The 23580-nt window shown below is 37.0% G+C and overlaps 1 protein-coding gene across 9 annotated transcripts in view; it reads left to right on the forward strand.

The window, feature by feature from the left end:
* The window catches only part of LOC149782375 (uncharacterized), a 63968-nt gene that overhangs the window by 26477 nt on the left and 13911 nt on the right, over nt 1-23580 (forward strand). For 2 of the 9 annotated variants that reach the window (XM_089933758.1, XM_089933755.1), the window contains 4 exons: nt 1994-2106; nt 6298-6780; nt 13855-14151; nt 21918-21956. In XM_089933758.1, coding sequence (XP_089789884.1) covers nt 1994-2106; nt 6298-6780; nt 13855-14151; nt 21918-21956 — 932 coding nt within the window. Of the gene's footprint in view, nt 1-1993; nt 2107-6297; nt 6781-12562; nt 12688-13854; nt 14152-21917; nt 21968-23580 lie in introns of those variants that run through there. The other 7 variants (XM_089933756.1, XM_089933757.1, XM_089933760.1 and 4 more) reach the window with 7 other exon arrangements.

The following is a 23580-nucleotide window of genomic DNA, read 5'->3' on the forward strand; positions in this document are numbered from 1 at the left end:
TTGGGTAGGTAGGATGCTTAATTCCTGTTCAAGTCAGAAAGTAAAAGGTTAAGGACTGAAAAGAAAAATTATTTTGCAAAAAACTTCATTTCACAGTTTTGTATCTTAACAAAGTTTGTGGATGTCTTACATGTTGGGTAAGAAAGAAAGCTTTTGATTTGGGGTCAGGAGGTCAATGGTTTGGTCATTGTGACTTTTTTGGCATAAATTTAGTTATAGACCTTGTGCCTTGACCAAAGTTGTGGAGGAGTTTTACCTTAGGTATGGAAGAGGACTATTTATTTTGGCATCAAAGGTCAGAGATGTTGTCTCAAAGACAAATGAGTTTTGCAGAATAAGTTTTGTTGTAGAGTAAGTTTCTTGACCAAACTGTGGATGCTTTACACTTTGGGTAGTAAAGAAACCTTTAGATTCTGGGGTCTAAAGGTCAGCGGTCATGGCCATGGTACATTGAATATGAAAACTACCTAATTTTGTTGTTGTGGGGTTTAATGCCATTTTTCAGTGCATGATAGGCTATACATGGCTGCCAGTATTAATGGTGGAGGAAGAACCTGGTAAAACCCGGGAAGGAACCACCAACTCACGAGAAGCTACCGGCAAGCTTTCTCACATACCCACACTTGCTGAATCCGAGACTCGAACCGGCGCAGACAGAGGTGAGATGGCAGTGATCCGTAACGGAGAGTGCTTTAGACCACTCAGCCACTTGGGGCCCCTTGCTCAAATGTAAGGGTGACTGTGAAAATGTGCCTACCCAGTTAGATCAGAATTCAGGGTGAATATGAAAACAAGGGCCTACCCAGTTTGTTCAGACTTCAGTGTGAGTGTGAAAACAGTGACCTACCTAGTTACTTTAAAATTCAGGGTGAATGTGAAAATGGGTCTATCAAGTTATTTAGAAAGTCATTGTGATGTGAAAACAGGCCTACCCAGAATGCAATTTGATATTAAATAGGCCTACCCAGTTAGCAATTTGATGAAGCCAAATGCAATTGATTTTAGCCAAATACAGTTTGATATTAAGCCAAAAGCAATTTGATGTAACTAAAGTTTTATGTGGCCAAATGCATTTTATGTAATCAAAATCAGTTTGGTGTTAAGTCAGAAACCATTTTTTTGCAGCCAAATGCAATTTGGTCTAGCTGGAAGCAATACTAATGGCAACTTTAGGTTTCTGAGCCTTATTATGGTGCCATTAAAGCAAATTTTCCCTTTTTAAAAGTTTTGGATGTTATTTGATTTAGACATATACAAATCTAATCAGCTTTACTTTGTAAGTTCAAGAATGGTAAGACATACAGACTACTGTATTGATTTCATAGAAAATGGTAAGACATACAGACTACTATATTGATTTCATAGAAAATGGTAAGACATACAGACTACTATATTGGTTTCGTAGAAAATTGTAAGACATACAGACTACTATATTGGTTTTGTAGAAAATGGTAAGACATACAGAAAACTATATTGGTTTCATAGAAAATGGTAAAACATACAGACTACTATATTGGTTTCATAGAAAATGGTAAGACATACAGACTACTATATTGGTTTCATAGAAAATGGTAAGACATATAGACTACTATATTGGTTTCATAGAAAATGGTAAGACATACAGACTACTATATTGGCTTCATAGAAAATGGTAAGACGTACAGACTACTATATTGGTTTCATAGAAAAACGTAAGACGTACAGACTACTGTATTGGTTTCATAGAAAATGGTAAGACATACAGACTACTATATTGGTTTCATAGAAAATGGTGAGACATACAGACTGCTATATTGGTTTCATAGAAAATGAGCTTGTTTTCTACATGCAATATTTAAATCTCATAAGTGATCTTGTTTATAGAATTAGTAAGGTATGTGATACTTCACATTTGAGTTTATTCGGTTGAATTCCATTACAATTTAATTTTGATGACTATGTTAAATAATACTAAACTGGAAATATATATTTCTGTTTCAAATATTTATCACAGGAGAATTCTTCTTCCAATCATCATCATCATCATCAGCAGCATATTGGTCACACTAGTGGTTTCATATTTATGTGTCAAGTTCCGCAAACATCGTTCCAACAGGCCAATAGGAGGTAAGAATGTACCAAGAATGAATTAAAGAGCCAGTTATATTATTTCGTACTGATTATTGTGAGAATTTTATTTAACAAATTCCATACTCTTAAATGTCATAGTTATTGTCATTGACAGCAAGTTAACACTGACAATGTCATAGTTATTGTCATTGGCAGCAAGTTAACACTGACAATGTCATAGTTATTGTCATTGACAGCAAGTTAACACTGACAGTGTCATAGTTATTGTCATTGGCAGCAAGTTAACACTGACAATGTCATAGTTATTGTCACTGACAGCAGGTTAACACTGACAATGTCATAGTTAATGTCATTGGCAGCAAGTGCCAGTAAGTCGGAGTGAATGGAATTTACAATTGATCAGCAGGACCCAAGTAATAAATTAATAATAATACTGCCACACCAACACAAGCTGTCCAGCTGAAACCAGCAGCCATCCGAACATTACCAGCCATCCAAGCATGGAGACCTCTTGGCCAGAATGGGCCAAGTACACAATGTTTATGGGGTTTTTAGTGATAGATCCATTTGTTAGGCAGTCAGCAACATGTCATTATTTCACCAGTGATTTCAATGAGAATTCTGCCATGGCTTTGGAGTGGCTAGCACAGGTGCATGCTGGACAGACATATATGTATAGTGACGGTGTTGGAAAGTTTGGTAGTGTGGCGATGCTGACAGTACAAGAAAGGCCAGAGATACAGGCAGTGCAGGAAAGGCTGGCAATGCTGTCTTTACCAGAGATGACAGATATTTGAGTACTCATGGTTTATACTCAAGGGAGAGCTCATGTCTTGCACATATATGACCAAGAGGAGTTGTCAAGGCCACCCGGAATGAGTTATTCTGAGCTTGAACCCTGCCAGATGTGAACCCAGAGCACAGTAATGGTGATGAGTCATTGATAGTCACATGTGCACCCACATCCACCCCATCATGAAATAGTACAGTGACTGTATGGAACCGATTTGAGCTCACTGGACCTCACTGTTCCCTCAGAAGGTGGGGGGGCTGATCCAGGTCAGTTGGAGGGGTTTTGGGTTTCATTCGTCAACAATCCACATACCCCTCCACATGATACACCTTTCATTAGCAGATGATATGGTCACTCATAAAAGGCCCAGGAGCTTGTGTTAGCAACACCAGGGAATGATCCCCTACACATCAATATCCTAGAAAGGAAGGCTGTAATCAGTACCTTTCATTTCTGTAAAGATCGATCCTGGGGATGAAACGGTTCTATTTCAATCTGACAACACTGTGGTGGTGACCTATATCCTCAAACAGGGAGGTACCAGGCCACTTGTCTGGTGTTCTGATTTGGCATTTTTCTATGTGGGCTCATCAGTCTCCATATCAACATACAATTCAGATACCAATATCTCTCATTTTCCACAAGAGGGATCCAACTGTTTTTTTATTAACATGACTAGATTTGAACCCCTTAATACTTCTAGCATACACATTGCTAAAGTCACTATCGTACATACCATGTTTGCTGATAGCTTTAGCTTCAGTGTGCAGTATAAGAAGAAAGCATCCCCCTTTATTTTCACTAGAATGCTCTTCAGTTCAGATCGGAAGGTTTGTTGGTTCTCAAGATACCATCAGAATTCGTAGCCCAGAACAGAATACGTCTGTTGGTAGTCAAACAGTGTCCCTACTCACTTTCTTCCATGACCAGGTCGAAAACAGCAGCCATTGCAAGGTTCTATTCCTGCCCTCAGGGATCAATGATCTCTGACACATTCGGACACATTCCAACATCATGGCAGATGTGACATTGGGTATGACAAAGATCTCTTTGATCTGTTAGACAATTTGATATCCAATAACCAAAATCCATAACATTGTTTCCAAAATGGAATTTGTCTTGGGTTCTAACTTGGCTTAACTCGCTAAGGTTCCTATCATACAAGACATGCTTCCTGGTAGCTTTAGCCATCACATGAGGGTCAGTGAGCTACATGCCTATTTAGCTGACCCGAGCTATCTTCTGTTTAGTTTGGATTGTTTGGTAGTCCTCCTCACACAAGCAGGCTTTGTTGCCAACAATTAGTTGCTGGTAATTGACAAGTCAACACTCATCATCTCTGTTCCATAGACAAGTCTATAGAGGCAGCCACACAAGATCATGTCTGCACCCTCAGGCACTACTTGAGATGCACAGAGACAAGTCGTGGCACAAGCAATGCCTCTTCTCACGTGTCTTGCTGTTCCAAAGTTTTTAGCAATTCCTGTAAGACAGAACACAGATATCATGCTTCATGCCCTTTATTCCTGGCTGAATGGGGTCATACGCTTGGTGTACTGTGACATCTCACCAGATCAGATTTGCCTTGTTTGCGCACACAGGCACCACATGAGACACAGAGACAAGTCATGTCATGTGCAAGTATCACTTCCTCCTGGTCAAGGACAGAAAACAAGGCAACACCTCTCAAACCTTTGTTTCATGGTTGAAGTGGGTTATATGCTTGGCAAACTCTGAGGTCTCTCCAGGTCAGACTTGTCTCATGAGGATCATAGTTCATGAGATTAGAGCCATTTCTGTGAGTCTCACTTTTGAATGCAATGTTTTGATCTGAGACATTATAAAAGCTGTTGGCAAGCGTGCAGAGTCAACCATTTCAAGTTTTTACCTCAGAGATTTAGCATTGCATAGACAAATGTTGGATCTGGTAGGGCTGGTGGCAGTAGCACAGATGGCCACCAGACCCAACTAGACCAGTCTACACAACTATTAGCTTTGCTGGATTTGCTAGTGAAAATTTTGGTATTTGAGAAGACCGCAACTTCATCTTCTCAGCCATGTGTGTGTGTTTATGTATGTATATGTGTGTATATATATATATATATATATATATATATATATATATATATATATATATATATGCAGTGTGACCACGCAATAGCATGGTAGTTGGGAGCCATAGAAAATGACCTGTATTATAGACCGAACCATGTTATAAGGAACCAGGTCATTTAGCTGAAAAAAATGATGGATATGTGGGGGAGGGTAGGTAATAAATGCGGGTGGTAAAATACATGCTTCATTGGCACAGTTACCATCTTAAATCGATGCATATTAAATGAGAAATACACCTGTAGTGAAAACAGAAGGCATATGTAATAGATTACTTTATTTAGAGAACTACGAATTGGTACATATATGTGAATACTGTTTATATATACATGTCTAATGTATAGCATGAATAGAGTATCAACACCATGTACTCACCTGCGAATCTCATCATATACATTGAATCCACAATACAAGTGATTCTGTCGAAAATATGTACACAGAGATTTGAAATTCAATTATTTTGTCGTAGGTCATATTGGTCTGAATTCAGTGGAAAAACAGCACAATCATGTAATGAATGATGACGTATATTTACTTTTTCGTACGTCCCAAGTCAAATTTAGTTTGGACTGCACTCAAAATGAAATGAACATGATATTCCACAGCATCGTTTTGATAATTACAACTGAAAGAGTTCATATTTTTCCCACATTATGATTCCAAAATTTTTATGGCAGAACAGAAACTTGCAGATGAGTCAAAATGCCTGCCTCGCTGCTCAAATCATGAAATTTAGTAAAATTGACAAGAATACCAAAATCTATTCATTCCAGATGAAATGGAAAAGTGGTTGCAAAATGTATTCTTTCACAATATGACTCTAAATTAAATTTTAATTTTAAGTAGACCAAAATGAGAATTTATTTTGACAGTGATGTTGAGCGCTTGACCAAGTGAAAATTTTGCTGGGCAAAGTTATACGTGCATTAATGTTGTGTACAGATGGATCTGCACTTATGTATTTAGTGTAGATCACAGCATAAATTCAGTTACTTTGCTTGTTTGTATGACTAAGCCTTAGAAAAATATGGACTTATTCTGTCAGATGGATATACTACACTCCCAAGGTCATGCAACATCTATCCAAAAATACTAGTTCATATTTCCCGATACAAATGCAGTAACCTATAAATATAGAGATAAATGACAAAAAAACTGAAAAGTATACCCAACTTTCTTTCCTAATGCAGCAGCATAAGTCTGCTGAGCATAGTTTCTAGGGCCACTTGCACCTCTTGTTCTGAAATTATTGAATATCTCTACTACAGACTATAGAGAAAGCAGTGAGATGATGAGATCATTATTGAATATCTCTTTTACAGACCATAGGCAAAGCAGTGAGTTGATAGAATCAGACCCCGCAGATAGAAACAGTGGATTAAATGCTGACAAAGTATCAGAAGCAACTGATTCAGGTGTGTGTGGCTTGAGTCAGGGATCCAATGAAAATCATGAACCAGGGGAGGCTGATTCAAACAGCATAAACTTGAGCAATAGATCTGATATGGAAACTGGTAGAAATATGGATATCACAGTCGGACATGAATCAGGTAGAAATTTAGATATCACAGTTGGACATGAATCAGGTAGAAATATGGATATCACAGTCGGACATGAATCAGGTAGAAATCTGGATATCATAGTCAGACATGAATCAGACGATGAAGCTGCTCAAGGTCCAAGCCAAAGTTCATGCCAGGTAGAAGTACACAAGGATTCAAAACTTACGGAAGAACCCAGATTAGCTGAAGAGGAGGACAGTTGTCAAGAAAGTGACCCATTTTTAAGTCCAAATGATTATGCAGGTATATCCATTTAATTAGCGATATCTTGTACAGCTTAAAAAGTTAGAAATACAGTATTGGTATTATTAAATTTTAAACAAAGACACAAGTAAACCTGTGAAATAACATTTTGCATGATTACGTACTAAAATACATTTTTTTAAAAGCATGCTTAATAAGACTTAAGTCTGGCAAACAGTACAGTTAATAATACTTTGCTATTTAGAAAATTCTGCTTTTGAGTTTTTTTACTGTTCTGACCAGCCAGAGTGACAACGGCATTATGGGCCTCTTTGTCATGAAACTTAGTTTGATTTGAAAATATTCTGACCAACGAAATAGCTGCACTTGCATATTTCAAGATAATGAATAAAAATTAAGAAAAGGACATTTGCAAAAACCATATTGATATTGTCATCTTCAGATTCAGTTTTTACCAGCACCAGCAGAAATACTCTTAACTTGTTCACCAAAAATCCCACATATCTGCATATTTTTTAACGCTAGTGGATATAGACTAGAGGAGCTTTTCTGATAACCTGTTGTCTGTCATGGAGTTCATCTTGCAAATCTTTCTACTGCTAATTCTTCTAAATGGGGTTTTCACTTAAAGATTTCTTATCATGTCTAATTGGTCCAAAATGAAAATAGTACGGATTAGAACTCCAATATGGCCATCTTGAAAATCTTGTAATTGCTGATACTCCTGAATGAATCGTTGTATTTACATGGGTGTTTTCACTTAAAGACTCCTGACATTGTGACCATCTTGCCAATCTTGTTACCATTATTTTGAAATGAAGGGTCAGTGAGCGCACACAGTGTGAAATAAACAGACTGTTTCATCATTTTCAAAAGAATGTTATGAATAACCACTGATACAGTTTTAAAACTGTCTTTTAATTATGTTAGAGGTCACATCATATGTCACTTTGTTGGTAACACTCTAAAAAACAAACCAGTTTTATTACAATAAAAAATATCCTTGCTGTCATATCCCTTGCATATATCATTTAATCTTTTGTTCCAATCTTCAACACCTTCATTATTATCATCAGCTGATTCTCCACTAAGGACAGAACACTTAATATTGTGTCAGACTTGAAATCTGTGCAGCCATCTGTTACTTGCAGTAAAGTCATCATATCCCATTTCAACTGACATTTTTGTTGATTTTTTCTTGGATCATTAGTCCAGTGTGTGGAATTTTCTTAGCATTCGCAGTGTAAAACCATTCAAAAACATTGTCGTTGAAATCAAGATGCAAACATCTCCTGGCTCAAACAATTTTCCTTTCTCTGTCCATTCCTGCTTCCTACTTCTGCAGAATTGTTTCCTTATCTTTCACAATATTGTTTATCTGAATCTTTCCGACATCACAGTTTTCTGCAAGGATCCTCGAAACCCCACCTCTTCTTGGTCAGTTGAATTACTTTCACTTTCTCTTCTATACTGTGAATTTTTTTTTTCCTCGATGACATGTTGATCTTTTTTCAGTAAGTTATTCAATTTGCCAACTACAAGACTGATAAAACAATTTTTATGCATTTAAACAAATTGCCATGTGTTTTTAAAGGAAATGATCTTGTCATGTGATTTGCTAGTCATAGTCTGGTACCCTATTGTTTTTATACATTTATTTACACTAAATGAGAGAAGCCAAAACAGCTTCATTATGTGCCATTAATATCACTCTGATTTGACCTTGCGGCCCTTAGGATTTGTAATCTTAACAATTATTGTCAGTAGTAATAGCCACTACTGTTCAATAATTGCAGTCTTAACAATTATCAGAGTGACTGGACCAGACATCTCATGATAACACAGAAGTAAGGCTAATCAGATTACATGTACTTACCGTTTTGTATGGATTAAACTTTAAGTCTTTCTCAGTTTTATGGAATAAATGTGGCTTCTCCTGAGGCATAAATGATACAATATTAACCTTAGTGGTACATGTACTTTAGTCAACAATTCTTTCAGTAACGAAAACCTGACATCGGGAAACAGAAATCGGATTACTTAACACACGTTATGAATAAAATACTGGTTCTGGATACATATTAAAACAAAATGCAGCCGCTTGTGAGGGGTAAATTTTATATTATTGCACTAATATGCTGGCCACAGGTCACGTTAGCTGGGTAGCCTTCGTGAGGGGTACTTTTGAACACAAACTCGTCGGTGCCAATGGATTCTGGCCATAAGGAGTGGGTGGCCGCTGGTCAAGGGGGCCGTTCAATAGGGGGACTAGTGTATTTATTTGATTGATGTCATATCGACATGTGCTTTCACCAAAAGGCTTCTAATGATGTCTAGTTAGTCATAAGTGAAAATGGTGCCAATAAGATTTGGCTGTATGGCAGAACTGCCAACTCTTATGATTTGGCCGTTAAGTCTTATGAAAATTACACTTAAAATACAGATTTACAGCATACTAGCATAAACTCTGGAAAAATTATCATTACCGAAAAGTCCAAATAATTGGTTCATCATTTTTTGTTTTTAAATCCAGGTTTCATCTTAGAATTATTAAAATTAGTCAAAGAACCAGACTAACTTTACAAAAAGCACCCCAGATGCTTTAAACTGCACCTGTTTGTTCATGTGAAGCATCTGCATGATCAAACTGTTGATTATAGAATTTTTTTAAATGGCGTCCAGAAAAAGATGCATGCTTAAGGAGGATAAAAGCTTCTAGAAAAGCGTTACTAATCAACACAAAAGAATAAAAAGGAGTACTCAGATTTTTTTGAATGAAAGCTGGAAAGGAAACAATTATAAAAATCGGACATCATTTGTCAATTTGAGTATGTCTCGTGGCGGGAGATATGATTGCCATCCTCATGTGAAATGGAAAACAATTTCCAAGAATTATGTCAAGTTGAGAGATAGCAACAAGCCATTGAGCTGCATAGGGTTTGTACAACTGTACTAGTAGTAAATAAAGTCCAAGCATACTTTACAAACTTTTCAGTTGAACATAACGTTTATCATCAATGCATCAAACTTTGTTTTACATTTTCCAGTTTTACAATAGCAGTTATTGATATTTTGTTACACCTTACTGAAAACTGGTCAATCTTACGGAAAAAAATCAACTGCCTTACTGAGATGAACTCATCAGGGTTGGCAGGTCTGGTATGGCAGTCATCTTGAAAACCATGTTATTGCGACCCTTTAAGTGGGTGCTCACCAGTTAGTATGTTCTTTTGAGAGAGTGATGTATGTAAGGTGAAGTTGTTTGCATTTAAAAAATGCGCAGTGGATAGAATGTTGGCATGCCTCTATACTTTGCTGTAATGTGGCCGAAATTGTACATGATCTCAGCACACTGCTAACTAAAATGACTGCTCCCTTGTGCTCCAAAAATCAGCCTGAATCAGTCTAAAGTACACTATCCTTAGCTGCTGTTAACCCTTTACCTCACAGAGTGTATGACTTTTTAGCCCTTGGATATACATGTAGCAAAAGTTACCCAGTGCAGTGCGCTATAAATAGAACACCTGTTACCTATTTGATTCCATACACATAATCCTGCCTGTTAACTGTTAAGCAGTGTAGTGTTACATTTAACAGCATATTTAACCATTTTACATTTTTGATACACATATATTATGTATGGAAAGATTTAAGAGTAAATTCTGATCGTTATAACTGTATAATTATTTTTCATGGAAGAATTTTTTATGTGCTTTAAAATCTTAAGAGAATTCATTCACCGTCAAGTCAGTGAAACCGCCTGACCAACCATATCTGACATTTCTCATGCTCAAAATTTTCAAATTTTTTGTCTGCATCTACGTTACTAAATCATCTGAATTTTTGATAATTTATAAAAAGTAATTGCTGCCTACATCAATATCAGAGCCTTTACCTAAGTTATTGAAGCTTTCATAGTTGTGATTCTAATTGTGAAAACTCAAGTAAGCACTGAACGAAATCCATGACATCCATTTTGGAGAGTGGAGAATATGACCCAGTTACTTTAAATAGCAGATTTCGACCAGAGCATAAACATTGACCACTTGATCTGATGTAATGGTCATTCACACCGATGAATGTAGTTTCCCCTGAAGATGGCACTATGAAAACCCAGTCAAAATGGCTGATGTTTACAGCAGGTATTGAAAGTCACTTCCATGAGAATATTGTAGAGGCAGCAAAAGGTGCTTCCATGTGAATGGAGTAGAGACATCCAAAGACGCTTCCATGAGAATGGAGTAGAGGTGTTCAAAGGCACTTGCATGAGGTAAAGGGTTAAAATCCTGGGAATATATATTCTGCCAGACTAGACAATGCCAGCTTTATAAAAGTGCAATGAATGAATTACCAAATATATAAAATTTACAAAAATTTATCTGATCTTCTTTTGACAATTTACCTCTGAAGCTCAGGAAGTGACAATGACCAGGTGGAGCTAGCATTTTTTGGAAAGGTGCACATCTGGAGTAAGGCTAAGCTGTAAACTCTACAATGCATATTACACCCATCAATCATACATCAAAATAAAAGGAATTAAAGGTTCTTTTAATTATACCTAAGATATACATGGTCTTTTTTAAATAGCCAGTATAACCTCTGAAGAAACCAGGGGAAATTCTTTTTCTTTAAAATTCTAACCCTATGCAAAATATGAAACCATAGAGCACCACCTCAGATGGGAAAGTTGTATGAACATGGGGATTTTGTATTATACTTCTTATGCTGGTTTTATCAACATGGTGATTTTGTAATAGGCTTCTTATGCTGGTTGTATCAACATGGGTATTTTATAATAGACTTCTTATGCTGGTTGTATCAACATGGGGATTTTGTAATAGGCTTCTTATGCTGGTTGTATCAACATGAGTATTTTATAATAGACTTCTTATGCTGGTTGTATCAACATGGGGATTTTGTACTATTCTTCTTATGCTGGTTGTGTCAACATGGGGATTGTGTACTAGACTTCATATGCTGGTTGGATCAACATGGGGATTTTATAATATACTTTTAATGCTGGTTGTATCAACATGGGGATTTTGTACTAGACTTCATATGCTGGTTGTATCAACAAGGAGATTTTGTACTAGACTTATTATGCTGGTTGCATCAACATGGGGATTTTGTACTAGACTTCTTATGCTGGTTGTATCAACATGTGGATTTTGTACTAGTCTTCTTATGCTGGTTGTATCTACATGGGGATTTTGTACTAGACTTCTTATACTGGTTGCATCAACATGGGGATTTTGTACTATTTATGCTGGTTGTATCAACATGCAGATTTTATACTAGTCTTATGCTGGTTGTATCAACATGGGGATTTTGTGCTAGACATCTTATGCTGGTTGTATCAGCATGATTGGGGATTTTGTGCTTGACACCTTATGCTGGTTGTATCAACATGGGGATTTTTTTGTACTAGACTTCTTATGTCCTATGAAAAGGTAATGCTGATCTGTCTTCCAAAATGCCCTCCATGGTGGCCATCTTGAATGTCTTCTTATTGCTACTCTTCCTGAATGAAGACTTGTGGTATTCACCAAAATATAACTTGTCATATCTAGTCCGTCTGATTGGATGGCCACATTGATATGTGATATCTAGTCAGTCTGAATGGATGGCCACATTGATATGTGATATCTAGTCAGTCTGAATGGATGGCCACATTGATATGTGATATCTAGTCAGTCTTTAATGAAAATGGTGTCAGTCTTACATCTACTTCTGCTTTTTATAAATGATCTGTCTCAGAAAATAGGTAACTGTGTTTAATGTGCCAACTTATACATGTATACAGATGACACCACTCTGTCAGATTTCAGGTGGCCAAAAATCACACCTTCAGATAGTCTTACTTACATCTGATTCCTGGTGCATGAAAGTAAATACAGACAATACTAGAGTATTAGTACTACCTAACAAAATGAGCTAAAGTGGAAAGTAAGTAACCAACATAGGTATATATATATATATATATATATATATATATATATATATATATATATATATATATATATATATATTTATTTATTTATAATACAAAAGCTACATACATGTACAACAATAACTAGACAGCTGTAATATTGGGGGGGGGGGTAAGAAATATTTGTAAATTATTCCACATGTTAAAATAGATAATGATGAAAATTTCCCAAATTTAATGAATGATATTAAAATATTTTTTAAAAAGTCTAAGCTTGTGCACTATTAGTGGCCCCATTATATCTCAGGAAATTATTTCATGCTGGAAAACAAGGTAATAATGTCAATTTAAGACCAAGTTCAGCTAATCGTCCAAAACAAAATAAAGAAATATTTAACTCGTTAACCCCTGGAAGTTTTTATTATTTTCACCAGAAATGTGAGTAGGAAACACAATTGGGAGGCTATTTCTGAATACATCCTAATACATCGACTTCCAACAGATTTTCCATTAGCCTAATGCCTAGTTGTGTTAGAAACATCGTTTTGCACTGGCTATTTTGATCACTCACGCATGAACAGGAGAAGGGTAAAAGTTGGAGATTTTTGTTTTTTTTTGCTTAGCGGACCCATCATTTTCATACCAAGACCATTCTTTATTCCATATGCCCATCTTATCCTACTTTTTGCAAAGGTTCCTGTCTGTGTGCGGCTCAGACCATCCTGCCTTAGATCTGAGGCCAAAATGTATAAAATCCAGACACAAAATCGGATTCTGACCATGGGTGAAATTTGGGAGAAAAAAAAACAGGTCCAAAAGATTAGGTTTTCCAACTGTATTTTGTAGTGCAACTAAAATGTCCAGATTATTTGGTATTATTGTAGAGCTAGATCTTTCTACCTTTCTATAATACCACCCACTTTAGTAAATCAAACATGACCTTGATGCTACAGAACTCGGCAGTATGCTACTACCTCTTGCCACGTTAAAGCAGCGTCAGGGGTTAATTAGTTAAGAAATTTATTTTGAATATTTGGGATGTTAAATTTGGAAGAAAATCACAAGGAAATTAGATAAAGTGCAGATATGAATCAATCTGATTATAATCTAATTAAGTGATGAAAACATAACATGTTTGATTTGACTAATAGATTACCAATTCAAAGTATTCATTCACAAACCAGATGATCCATGTATGAGAGACTTGAGTCAGCAATCTGATGAAAATTGTGAATCAGGGGAAACTAATCCAAACAACAACTTGATCAATGGATCAGATGATCCAGATGCAACCCACTGCAAAAGTACATCCATTTCATACCATGGAACAAATTTGCATCACACAGATGGAAATGATGCAGCTTGTCAAGTAACTGACCTCGATCCAGCCCTAAGCTTATGTCACTTAGAAGTGCAGAAGGAACCAAGACAGAGAGAAAAACCCACAACAGTTGTGGAGATGGAGGATGGCTCTCCTGATAGTAAGTCTGTCTGGGTGTACATGTGTGTTCATTCAGCTGGGTGTACATGTGTGTTCATTCAGCTGGGTGTACATGTATGTTCATTCAGTCAATATCTTTTGTCATTGCTAAATTTTGAAGACATGCATAGGCATGTGAATGTACATTTTGAATGACTATCTACTATCTGCTGTGAATGTACATTTTGAATGACTGTCTACTATCTGCTGTGAATGTACATTTTGAATGGCTATCTACTATCTGCTGTGAATGTACATTTTGAATGGCTATCTACTGTATATATATTTTGAGTCATGCTTACCCCATTAAACTTTAAGTATGGTAAATCAATTATTCTCTGCTTTTCTAAAATTCTGGTTTTGTTTTGTTTAACTTTGTGAAGTAGAGTTAAGCTATTGTACTATTCATAATGTCAACATTAGTTTTCACAAATTTGTATGTACATGTATCTACACAGTCATTGTATATTGATCATTATTTCTTCCTAGATTCTAAACAATGACTTGGATTGTGTTGTTTATCACCTGTCCCCAAGGTAGGGGGCTCTCTTTGTGCATGTAAATTAGTTGTACATTCTTCTTTCAATGTTTTCATTTAGCTCAAGATTTTTGCACATGGTATAAATATTGTTATGCTTGAAATCATCAAGCTTGATGTGGGGAAGTATCTTGAGGAGTACAACATGCACATCTCAGAAGCAGAGTCACTGTGACCTGTGTATCACCCTTTACTGATTTTGGTAAATTGTTGTTTTAATTTAATGTCCTCAAGCTCTGTTCATGCTAAAAATCATTAGACTAGATGATTTTATGGATTTATATTCATATCACACCTTTTCCACTAAGCAAGGTCACTGTGACCTACATTTCACATGTTTCTGGCAAAGTTCAAGTTTTTCTTTGCTTACCATGAAATAGGTTTATATTGCCATGGATATATAATGTTATATCTAGATTTTTGAAACTTGGTGAGGGTATGCATCTTGGTGGGTTCTACACCCTCATCACAAATGTAGGTCACTACAACCTTTATTTCATGCTTTACTGGTTAAGTCTTATTTTTAAGTTAAATTTTCAATATCTGTCTATACTGGAATCATCACACTGGATGATTGTATGAACCTCTATTAGTACCACACCCTTAGAACAAAAGAAGGTCAAAATGACCAGTATTTTACATTTTATTGGCTTAAGTTAAATTATTTCGTTCAGTTCATAACCAAAGAGAATTTTAGCACTCTGCATACATCATTCTGTACCAAGATAAAACTTTGTGAGAGCAGGCACCTTGATTAGTACAGCTCACTTGGGTTTCAGTCTCAATCACTTATCAAGCCAGAACCATCAAACTGGTTGTATTTGTGAATTTCTGATCGTACCACACTCGTAGAACAAATGTCATTGTGATCTACATTTGACATTTTACTGGTTTAGGTAAAATGTTTACATTTACCTCATGACCCCATTGTTTCTTTTTATCTGCAGTGTAATAATGTTACACATGGAATCATGAAACTTGGATACATCTTGATGTGTACTACACCCTCATCATAAAAATATGTCACTTTGGCCCATATTTCAAATTTCACTCACTTTAGTATAATGTTTTTTGTTTCTTCTTCTGTTTATGCTTCAGTCATTATACTAAAAGGTTACATATAATTCCATTAGTACTACAACCCACATAATGCTGCTTGTCACTTCAAGGTAATTACTGAGGCATGAACTATGCTTCTAATAGTGGTTTTACTGCATGTCACTACAAAGTAATTACTGAGGCATGAACTATGTTTCTAATAGTGGTTTTACTGCGTGTCACTGCAAGGTAATTACTGAGGCATGAACTATGCTTCTGATAGTGGTTTTACTGCATGTCACTACAAAGTAATTACTGAGGCATGAACTATGTTTCTAATAGTGGTCTTACTGCATGTCACTTCAACGTAATTACTGAGGCATGAACTATGTTTCTAATAGTGGTTTTACTGCATGTCACTGCAAGGTAATTACTGAGGCATGAACTATGCTTCTAACAGTGGTTTTACTGCATGTCACTACAAAGTAATTACTGAGGCATGAACTATACTTCTAATAGTAATCTTACTGCATGTCACTTCAAGGTAAGTACTGAGGCATGAACTATGCTTTTAATAGTGGTCTTACTGCATGTCACTTCAAGGTAATTACTGAGGCATGAACTATACTTCTAATAGTAATCATACTGCTTGTCACTTCAAGGTAATTACTGAGGCATGAACTATGCTTCTAGTATTAATCATGCTGCTTGTCACTTCAAGGTAATTACTGAGGCATGAACTCTGCATCTAATAGTAGTCATACTGTGTGTCACTTCAAGGTAATTACTTCAGAGTATCTTTAAGTCTGTGACTTTCACACAGTAAACTCTGACTTATAGGGATGGACAATGATAATAGCTTCTCAAGCTGATTTGAAGAAAAAAAACATTAATTCATATTTAACTAATTCATTATAATACCAGTGCTGTACTTTTTTTAATTTTATGTCATTTTCTTCTTGGATTAGATTCATTGATCACATTAGTATTAAGAATATAAGCCTGCTGCCTCCTGAATCCAGCCCTATTATAAGTCACAAATTCTTATTTCTTTTCTGTATTATAAACAAAGGGCAGTAACTCTTTTGCAGTACCTCCTCATGCCACACCTTAGTGTCACCAGATTTTAAGCTTCACTTCAGTAAACAACACTGGATGGAAGAAGCATCCCATTAATCCAAGTCTTTTTGTGTGAAATTCAAGCCATCCATTCAAAATTTAGACATAAATAGGATTTTACTAATGCACTCTGTTTATAACAAGTGTTATTTTGTGAATTATTTAATCAACTTTCATTACATGTATGTGTTAATTTATCTATTGTTTCTTTTTCATTATTGGTTCAGATCAGGTCCTTCTAAAAGCAGTAAATGCAGTAAATACAAAGCAAGGGAAGACATGTTTGAGTTCTGACAGGCATGTAAAAAATATACATCTAGCCCTTGCAGCATGTCTGATTCATGGTCTGAGGACTTGCTGGCTGTTCAGTAGAAATCAGCAATAAGCAGAGAGAAGGAAAAAACACTCGAGACCAGAATGCATATATGGACTATGCATCTGAATACAGAATCAGTTGTGAGTCAGGGAGGGGGATACTATGGTCCACACTGCACCAGAAATCAGATGGATGATGCCTTCTACTGCGACATCACCAGCTTTACAGGAATCAAATGCAGATAGTTTGCAGTCACAGTTTGATCCACCAGCCTTTTGGATAATATGACACAATTCTTGACTTTAAGCCAAATTTTACTTCCCTTTACAACTTTTGCAGATAATTTGGATACAGTGACAAATTTTCCTTAAATTTTAGGCAGCCTAGTGTAAGTTCCCTCTCCAGTCTCAACTTGGCCTTCTGGCCTATAGGACGTGTATTTTTCAGATCTAGTAGATCTAACATCTTGTAACATGCAGCCAACCCAGACATCCCAGCCTGGACTTGACCATCCAACCAACTCTGCCATCCCAGCCTGGACTTGACCATCCAGCCAAATCTGCCATCCCAGCCTGGACTTGCCCATCCAGCCATCCCAGCCTGGACTTGACCACCCAACCAACCCAGACATCCCAGCCTGGACTTGACCATCCGGCCAACCCAGACATCCCAGCATGGACTTGACCATCCAGCCAACCCAGACATCCTAGCCTGGACTTGACCATCCAACCAACCCAGACTTGATCATCCAACCATCTCAAACATCCTAGCCTGGACTTGACCATCCAACCAACCCAGCCATCCCAGCCTGGACTTGACCATCCAGCCAACCCAGCCATCCCAGCCTGGACTTGACCATTCAGCCAACCCAGCCGTCCCAGCCTGGACTTGACCATCCAACCAACCCAGCCATCCCAGCCTGGACTTGACCATCCAACCAACCCAAACATCCCAACCTGGACTTGACCATACAACCAACCCAGCCATCCCAGCCTGGACTTGACCATCCAACCGATCCATACATATTAGCCTGGACTTGACCATCCAACCAACCCTGCCATCTCAGCCTGGATTTGATTATTTGGATCTTAATGATTGATTCAACCATTTAACCAGAAATATGGCTTCATATATTTATAAAATAGGAATCTTAGTGAAAGATCCATTCCTATATGCAAGAAGACAATTATATATTCAGATCAGGATGGCTTACATGCATCTGATTTTCACTTCCCACCCAAATGGTATTCACATGGTTTATATAGGGATGATGGCATGTAGTACTGTCTCACCAACCAGAGCCGTATTGGCAATCCAGCGAACTAATGATAGATCTTATCATTTCACCAGCAATATGACTCCTTATATTTTTAAGAATGGTAATTTTAGTGGAAGATCCATTCCTGTGGGCAAGAAGATGATTACATATTCAGATTGGGATGAGACTGAGAACAGAAAATCATTTCCTCCATTCATTCTACCAGCACGGCTGGTACCGAATCAGAACAGTCTGGCTTACACGTGTCTGATTTTCACTGCCTACTCACATAATATTCACAGTAGTTTATTTATGGATGAAGGTACTGTGTCATTGTTACCTAAGAGCATGATTTATCCTGATGTGAAACAGGCAAAGGATAAGAGTATATAAACAGTATGTAAAGATACTTCTTAGTGACAGCCCTACTCTGATCCAACCTTGGAGAGGACAGAGTTTAGTTTTAAGGTGGCTATCTACTGGGTGTAGCCAGATATAGAATATCAGTACCATCACCACCACCATGCATGACTATAAAGCCAAAGTGTCTGTCAATATCGAGGATGAGAAAGAGTCACCATCTTTCTACCCACTTCCTCAGTCAGCAAAACGCGAGAAAATTAACAGTCAGCTGTCTGAACTTGTCTATGGCCTGAAGAATGATACAGCCTTCTTTTCAGAAAGCCAGATACAAGCCATGTTCTCACTGCACTGGTACAGGACACATTCCAATACAAATAATACCGAACTCCCATTATTGGATAAGCATATAATGGTAATTAACTTGTCTGTCCCACCATTTTATAAGGTGGATAAGAATTTATTTCTGGCATAATTAAAACTGGTTAGATATACTGGTGCCACATTTTGGATGCTGGATCTGGCCTCATTGATGATTTTCTGACCAGCAGAATTACCAGCAGACCAACACGTTTGGGAGCTGATGGCCTGAATGGCTCAGGTCATTGATAGATCAGCTCACCATTCAATGGCTAATGCATGGACTGCCTCTTCCAATCTTGTTTTGATATGCCATGATGCATGTTTATGCATAATATCACTAAACCTGCATCAGGCACTAGCTTTAAGAATGATTCAGTTTGACCCACCACTGCTGTTTGGGATCAAGGCCTTCCATTCTGAGGGTTTATGAAGGGGAGTGGCAAGAACTATATTCTGAAGGCTTATGGGGGAAAGTGGCATCTTCTCAGTGACTGGTGTAGAGTCAAAACCATTATCCCATTGAGTACCTTAATGCTTCAACTGATCGACTTTCTTCTCTGGTTATACAAGGAGAAAATGTTGGCACCAATTACCATCAAAGACTACTGCGCCCTGACATCCGACACATTTAGGTAACATGACAGAGGAGATACCGGTCATGATAAAGATCTGTCAGACTTACTAGCCATTTTTTATTTGAATAGATCAAAATCATTCACTCTGTTTCCAAAGTGGAATCTTTCCTGGGTTTTAACATTGCTTAACTCAGAGAAGTCTGAGCAATCAGCTAGGACCTCACTCAAGTTATCATACTAAACCTGTCTCTAATAGCTTTTACTTGAACTTACAGAGTGACATGCCTTTTCAATTTACCAGTCGTTGGTCCAGATCAAACTGTTAGGTAATCCTCATGATACAACAAGGCGTTGTGGCCAAGTATCATTTGCTGTCAGTTGGCAGTCTGAGTCATCATACGCTCCCTTTCATATGTACATAAACTGAGAGCATTGGCCATGTTAGATCCTGTCTGTGCCCTGAAGCTCTAATTAAAGTCTGTGCCATGAAGCACTAATTAAAGTCTGTGCCATGAAGCACTAATTGAAGTGTACAGAGACAAGTTGTGGCAACTGCAAAAGACCACTTCTGTCTGTAAAAGCTGGAAAAGAGGATATCATCTCTCAAGCCCTGTCTTCATGGATTAAGTGGGTTATACTCTAGGCATACTTGAATGCCTGAAAGGATAGAAGTTGCCTCATGAGGATTTCAGCCCATGAAATTGATGCAGTCTCTGCAAGCCTTGGGTTTAAACACAATATTTTGATCCAGGACATCATAAAAGTGGTTGACCGGCATGAAATGAACGTTTTTTGTTTTTTTTACTTCTGGACTTAGCTTTACAGAGTCAGAGTCTAAATGTGGTGGGTCCTGTGGCATAGACAACCTTCTTAAACCAACACAGCCTCTTAGCTTCACAGGATTCACCAGTGAATTTTGACAGTAAGAAGGCTTTAGTAATCAACTTCTTAACATAATAGAGTTATCACAGATCACATAACCATAGGCTGTGTTGCTTTACGGAAGAGAATGGTTAACATTCACATGAGGAATCCAATATTTCTTAATAGAACTATACCTGATGTACAGGTAGTATGATCAGCATTCCCCCAACTTATTGCCTCTTCTCCTAATGAGTGTGTGTGATTTGGATTTTTAATGTAGCTTTAACCATTTTTCACTCATATCCCTATGATATCTGCAGTGTGGCAGCTTACAGATATCTAGCACTGGGGCTTTATGCCACAGACAGGTAGCATGATGTCCCACCCAGTCACCTTATGCTGACACCAGGCCAACCAGTCCTAACACGAAGTTCTTAATGTTGCATGCCAAGCGCAGCAGCAGTTAGTAACATTTTTATAAGTCTTTGGTATGACTCGGCCGGGATTCAAACCAGTGACCTCCCACATCAAAGATGGACGATCTAACCACTAGGCCATCTGCAGTCATTTTCCTAATGTTAATGTGATATTGGTACCTATTACCTATTCTCCTAAATTTAATGTGATATAGGAATGTATTCAGAAAAAAATCAGATTTTGTAGTAAATTATGATTGTCAAAGAATAGTATTTACCCAGTCATATTGTTTTTGAAGATTGATCTAAACACTTTTCTATGTGGGCATGCTCATGGGTAGTTCACTCAGCATTAAAATGGTTACACCAAGTGGTGGCGAGGGAAGGTACTGGGCAAGTGTTACTGCCCTTTGTGTATATGACATAGACAGGAAAGACAATTTTCATCTTATAGTAAAATTGGATTCAGGAGGTAGCAGGCTTATGTTCCTAATATTAATGTGATATGGGTAAGTATTCTTGAAGAAACAATATACTACAAAATTTAATTTCCAGTCTCTGGAATGCATTGGTTATTCCACAGATAATTACCTTTTTGGCAGTTTTGTCCTTCACTTAATTTTCAAACAATAGGTAAATGAGTTTGCAAGCTTAAGATTGTATATTAAAGGAAAACATTGGCAAAATCAGAAATAAAGTTTTTATCCTTTTGTTGCCTCATTTTAGCCACTGTTTAATGTAATAAGTTTTTGATTGAAGATTTGGGTTCTTGTTGATATAATTACATATATTGTTAATTATAAAACTTCTAACTAATTAATAACCCCAATTGCAACCTTGCTTAGGACAAATTATATGTAAACATAGTTATTAGAAATTGTATGAGTAATGTTGTAGACATTTTTTATTTTTCCTTACAGAAAAAAGTTTACAAGAAAAGAAAGTTGCTGTAGTAAGCCGTAAGTTTCGTGTATGTCAGATTTTACTATTTCACTTTCATTTACTGGAAGCTTATTTATTCTGTTTATTGATTTTATTTACATGCAAGTCCCCAAATATGGACACAGACCAGAAGAGCCTGCTGATTATCATCTATAGTTTCCAATGTCAGTCCACTGTATTTACAGTTTCCATTGTCTGTCCACTGTCTGTACAGCTTCCAATGTCAGTCCATTGTCTGTACAGTTTCCATTGTCTGTCCATTGTCTGTACAGTTTCCAATGTCAGTCCACTGTCTTTACAGTTTCCATTGTCTGTCCATTGTCTGTACACCTTCCATTTCCTGTCCAGTAGAACATACCTTGCATTTTGTGATTGTTATTCTAATCTACTGAGAATATTGCCTGGAAATTTTACACACACAGTTATCCCTTGCATGCTTTGAAACTTTACACTTAAAGTTAACCTTTGCTTGCTATGAAACAGTATACACACAATTATCCCTTGCTTGCTCTGAAACTTTACACATCAAAATGGATGGTCATGTGTCATATCAAAATGGATGGTCATGTGTCTTATCAAAATGGATGGTCATGTGTCACATCAAAATGGATGGTCATTTGTCATATCAAAATAAATGGTCATGTGTCTTATCAAAATGGATGGTCATGTGTCTTATCAAAATGGATGGTCATGTGTCATATCATAATGGATGGTCATTTGTCATATCAAAATGGATGGTCATGTGTCATATCAAAATGGATGGTCAGGTATCATATCAAAATGGATGGTCATGTGTCATATCAAAATGGATGGTCAGGTATCATATCAAAATGGATGGTCATGTGTCTTATCAAAATGGATGGTCATGTGTCATATCAAAATGGATGGTTATGTGTCTTATCAAAATGGATGGTCAGGTGTCATATCAAATTGGATGGTCATGTGTCATATCAAAATGGATGGTTATGTGTCTTATCAAAATGGATGGTCAGGTATCATATCAAAATGGATGGTCATGTGTCATATCAAAATGGATGGTTATATATCTTATCAAAATGGATGGTCAGGTGTCATATCAAATTGGATGGTCATGTGTCATATCAAAATGGATGGTCAGGTATCATCAAAATGGATGGCCATGAGTCCTATCAAAATGGATCGTCATGTGTCATATCAAAATGGATGGTGATATGTCATGTCATGATAGATGGTCATGTGTCTTATCAAAATGGATGGTCATGTGTCGTATCAAAATGGGTGGTCAGATATCATATCAAAATGGATGGTGATATGTCATATCATGATAGATGGTCATGTGTCATATCAAAATTGATGGTCAAATCAAATGGGTTTTTTTCGTCAGAAGATTCTTTTCATAAGTAATTGGTCTGAAAAGACAATGGTGTGGATCATACCTCCAACATGTCCACCATTGTTGCCATCTGGAAAATCTTAATGCTACTTCTCTGGAGTGAATGATTGTACTGATAAAGGATTTTCACCATCTGACTTTTTATGATATTAATTTGGTTCTAATCAGAATGCCAATATGGCCAGTTTTGGTGGCTGTCAGGAAAATCTTGTTATGGCTTCTTTTCTTTAATGATACCAAATCCTTTCTCTAATTGAGATCAGGTAAAA

The sequence above is a fragment of the Sinohyriopsis cumingii genome, chromosome 15 (assembly GCF_028554795.1).
Source record: "Sinohyriopsis cumingii isolate HCF-2022 chromosome 15, ASM2855479v2, whole genome shotgun sequence".
Lineage (NCBI taxonomy): Eukaryota > Metazoa > Mollusca > Bivalvia > Unionida > Unionidae > Sinohyriopsis > Sinohyriopsis cumingii.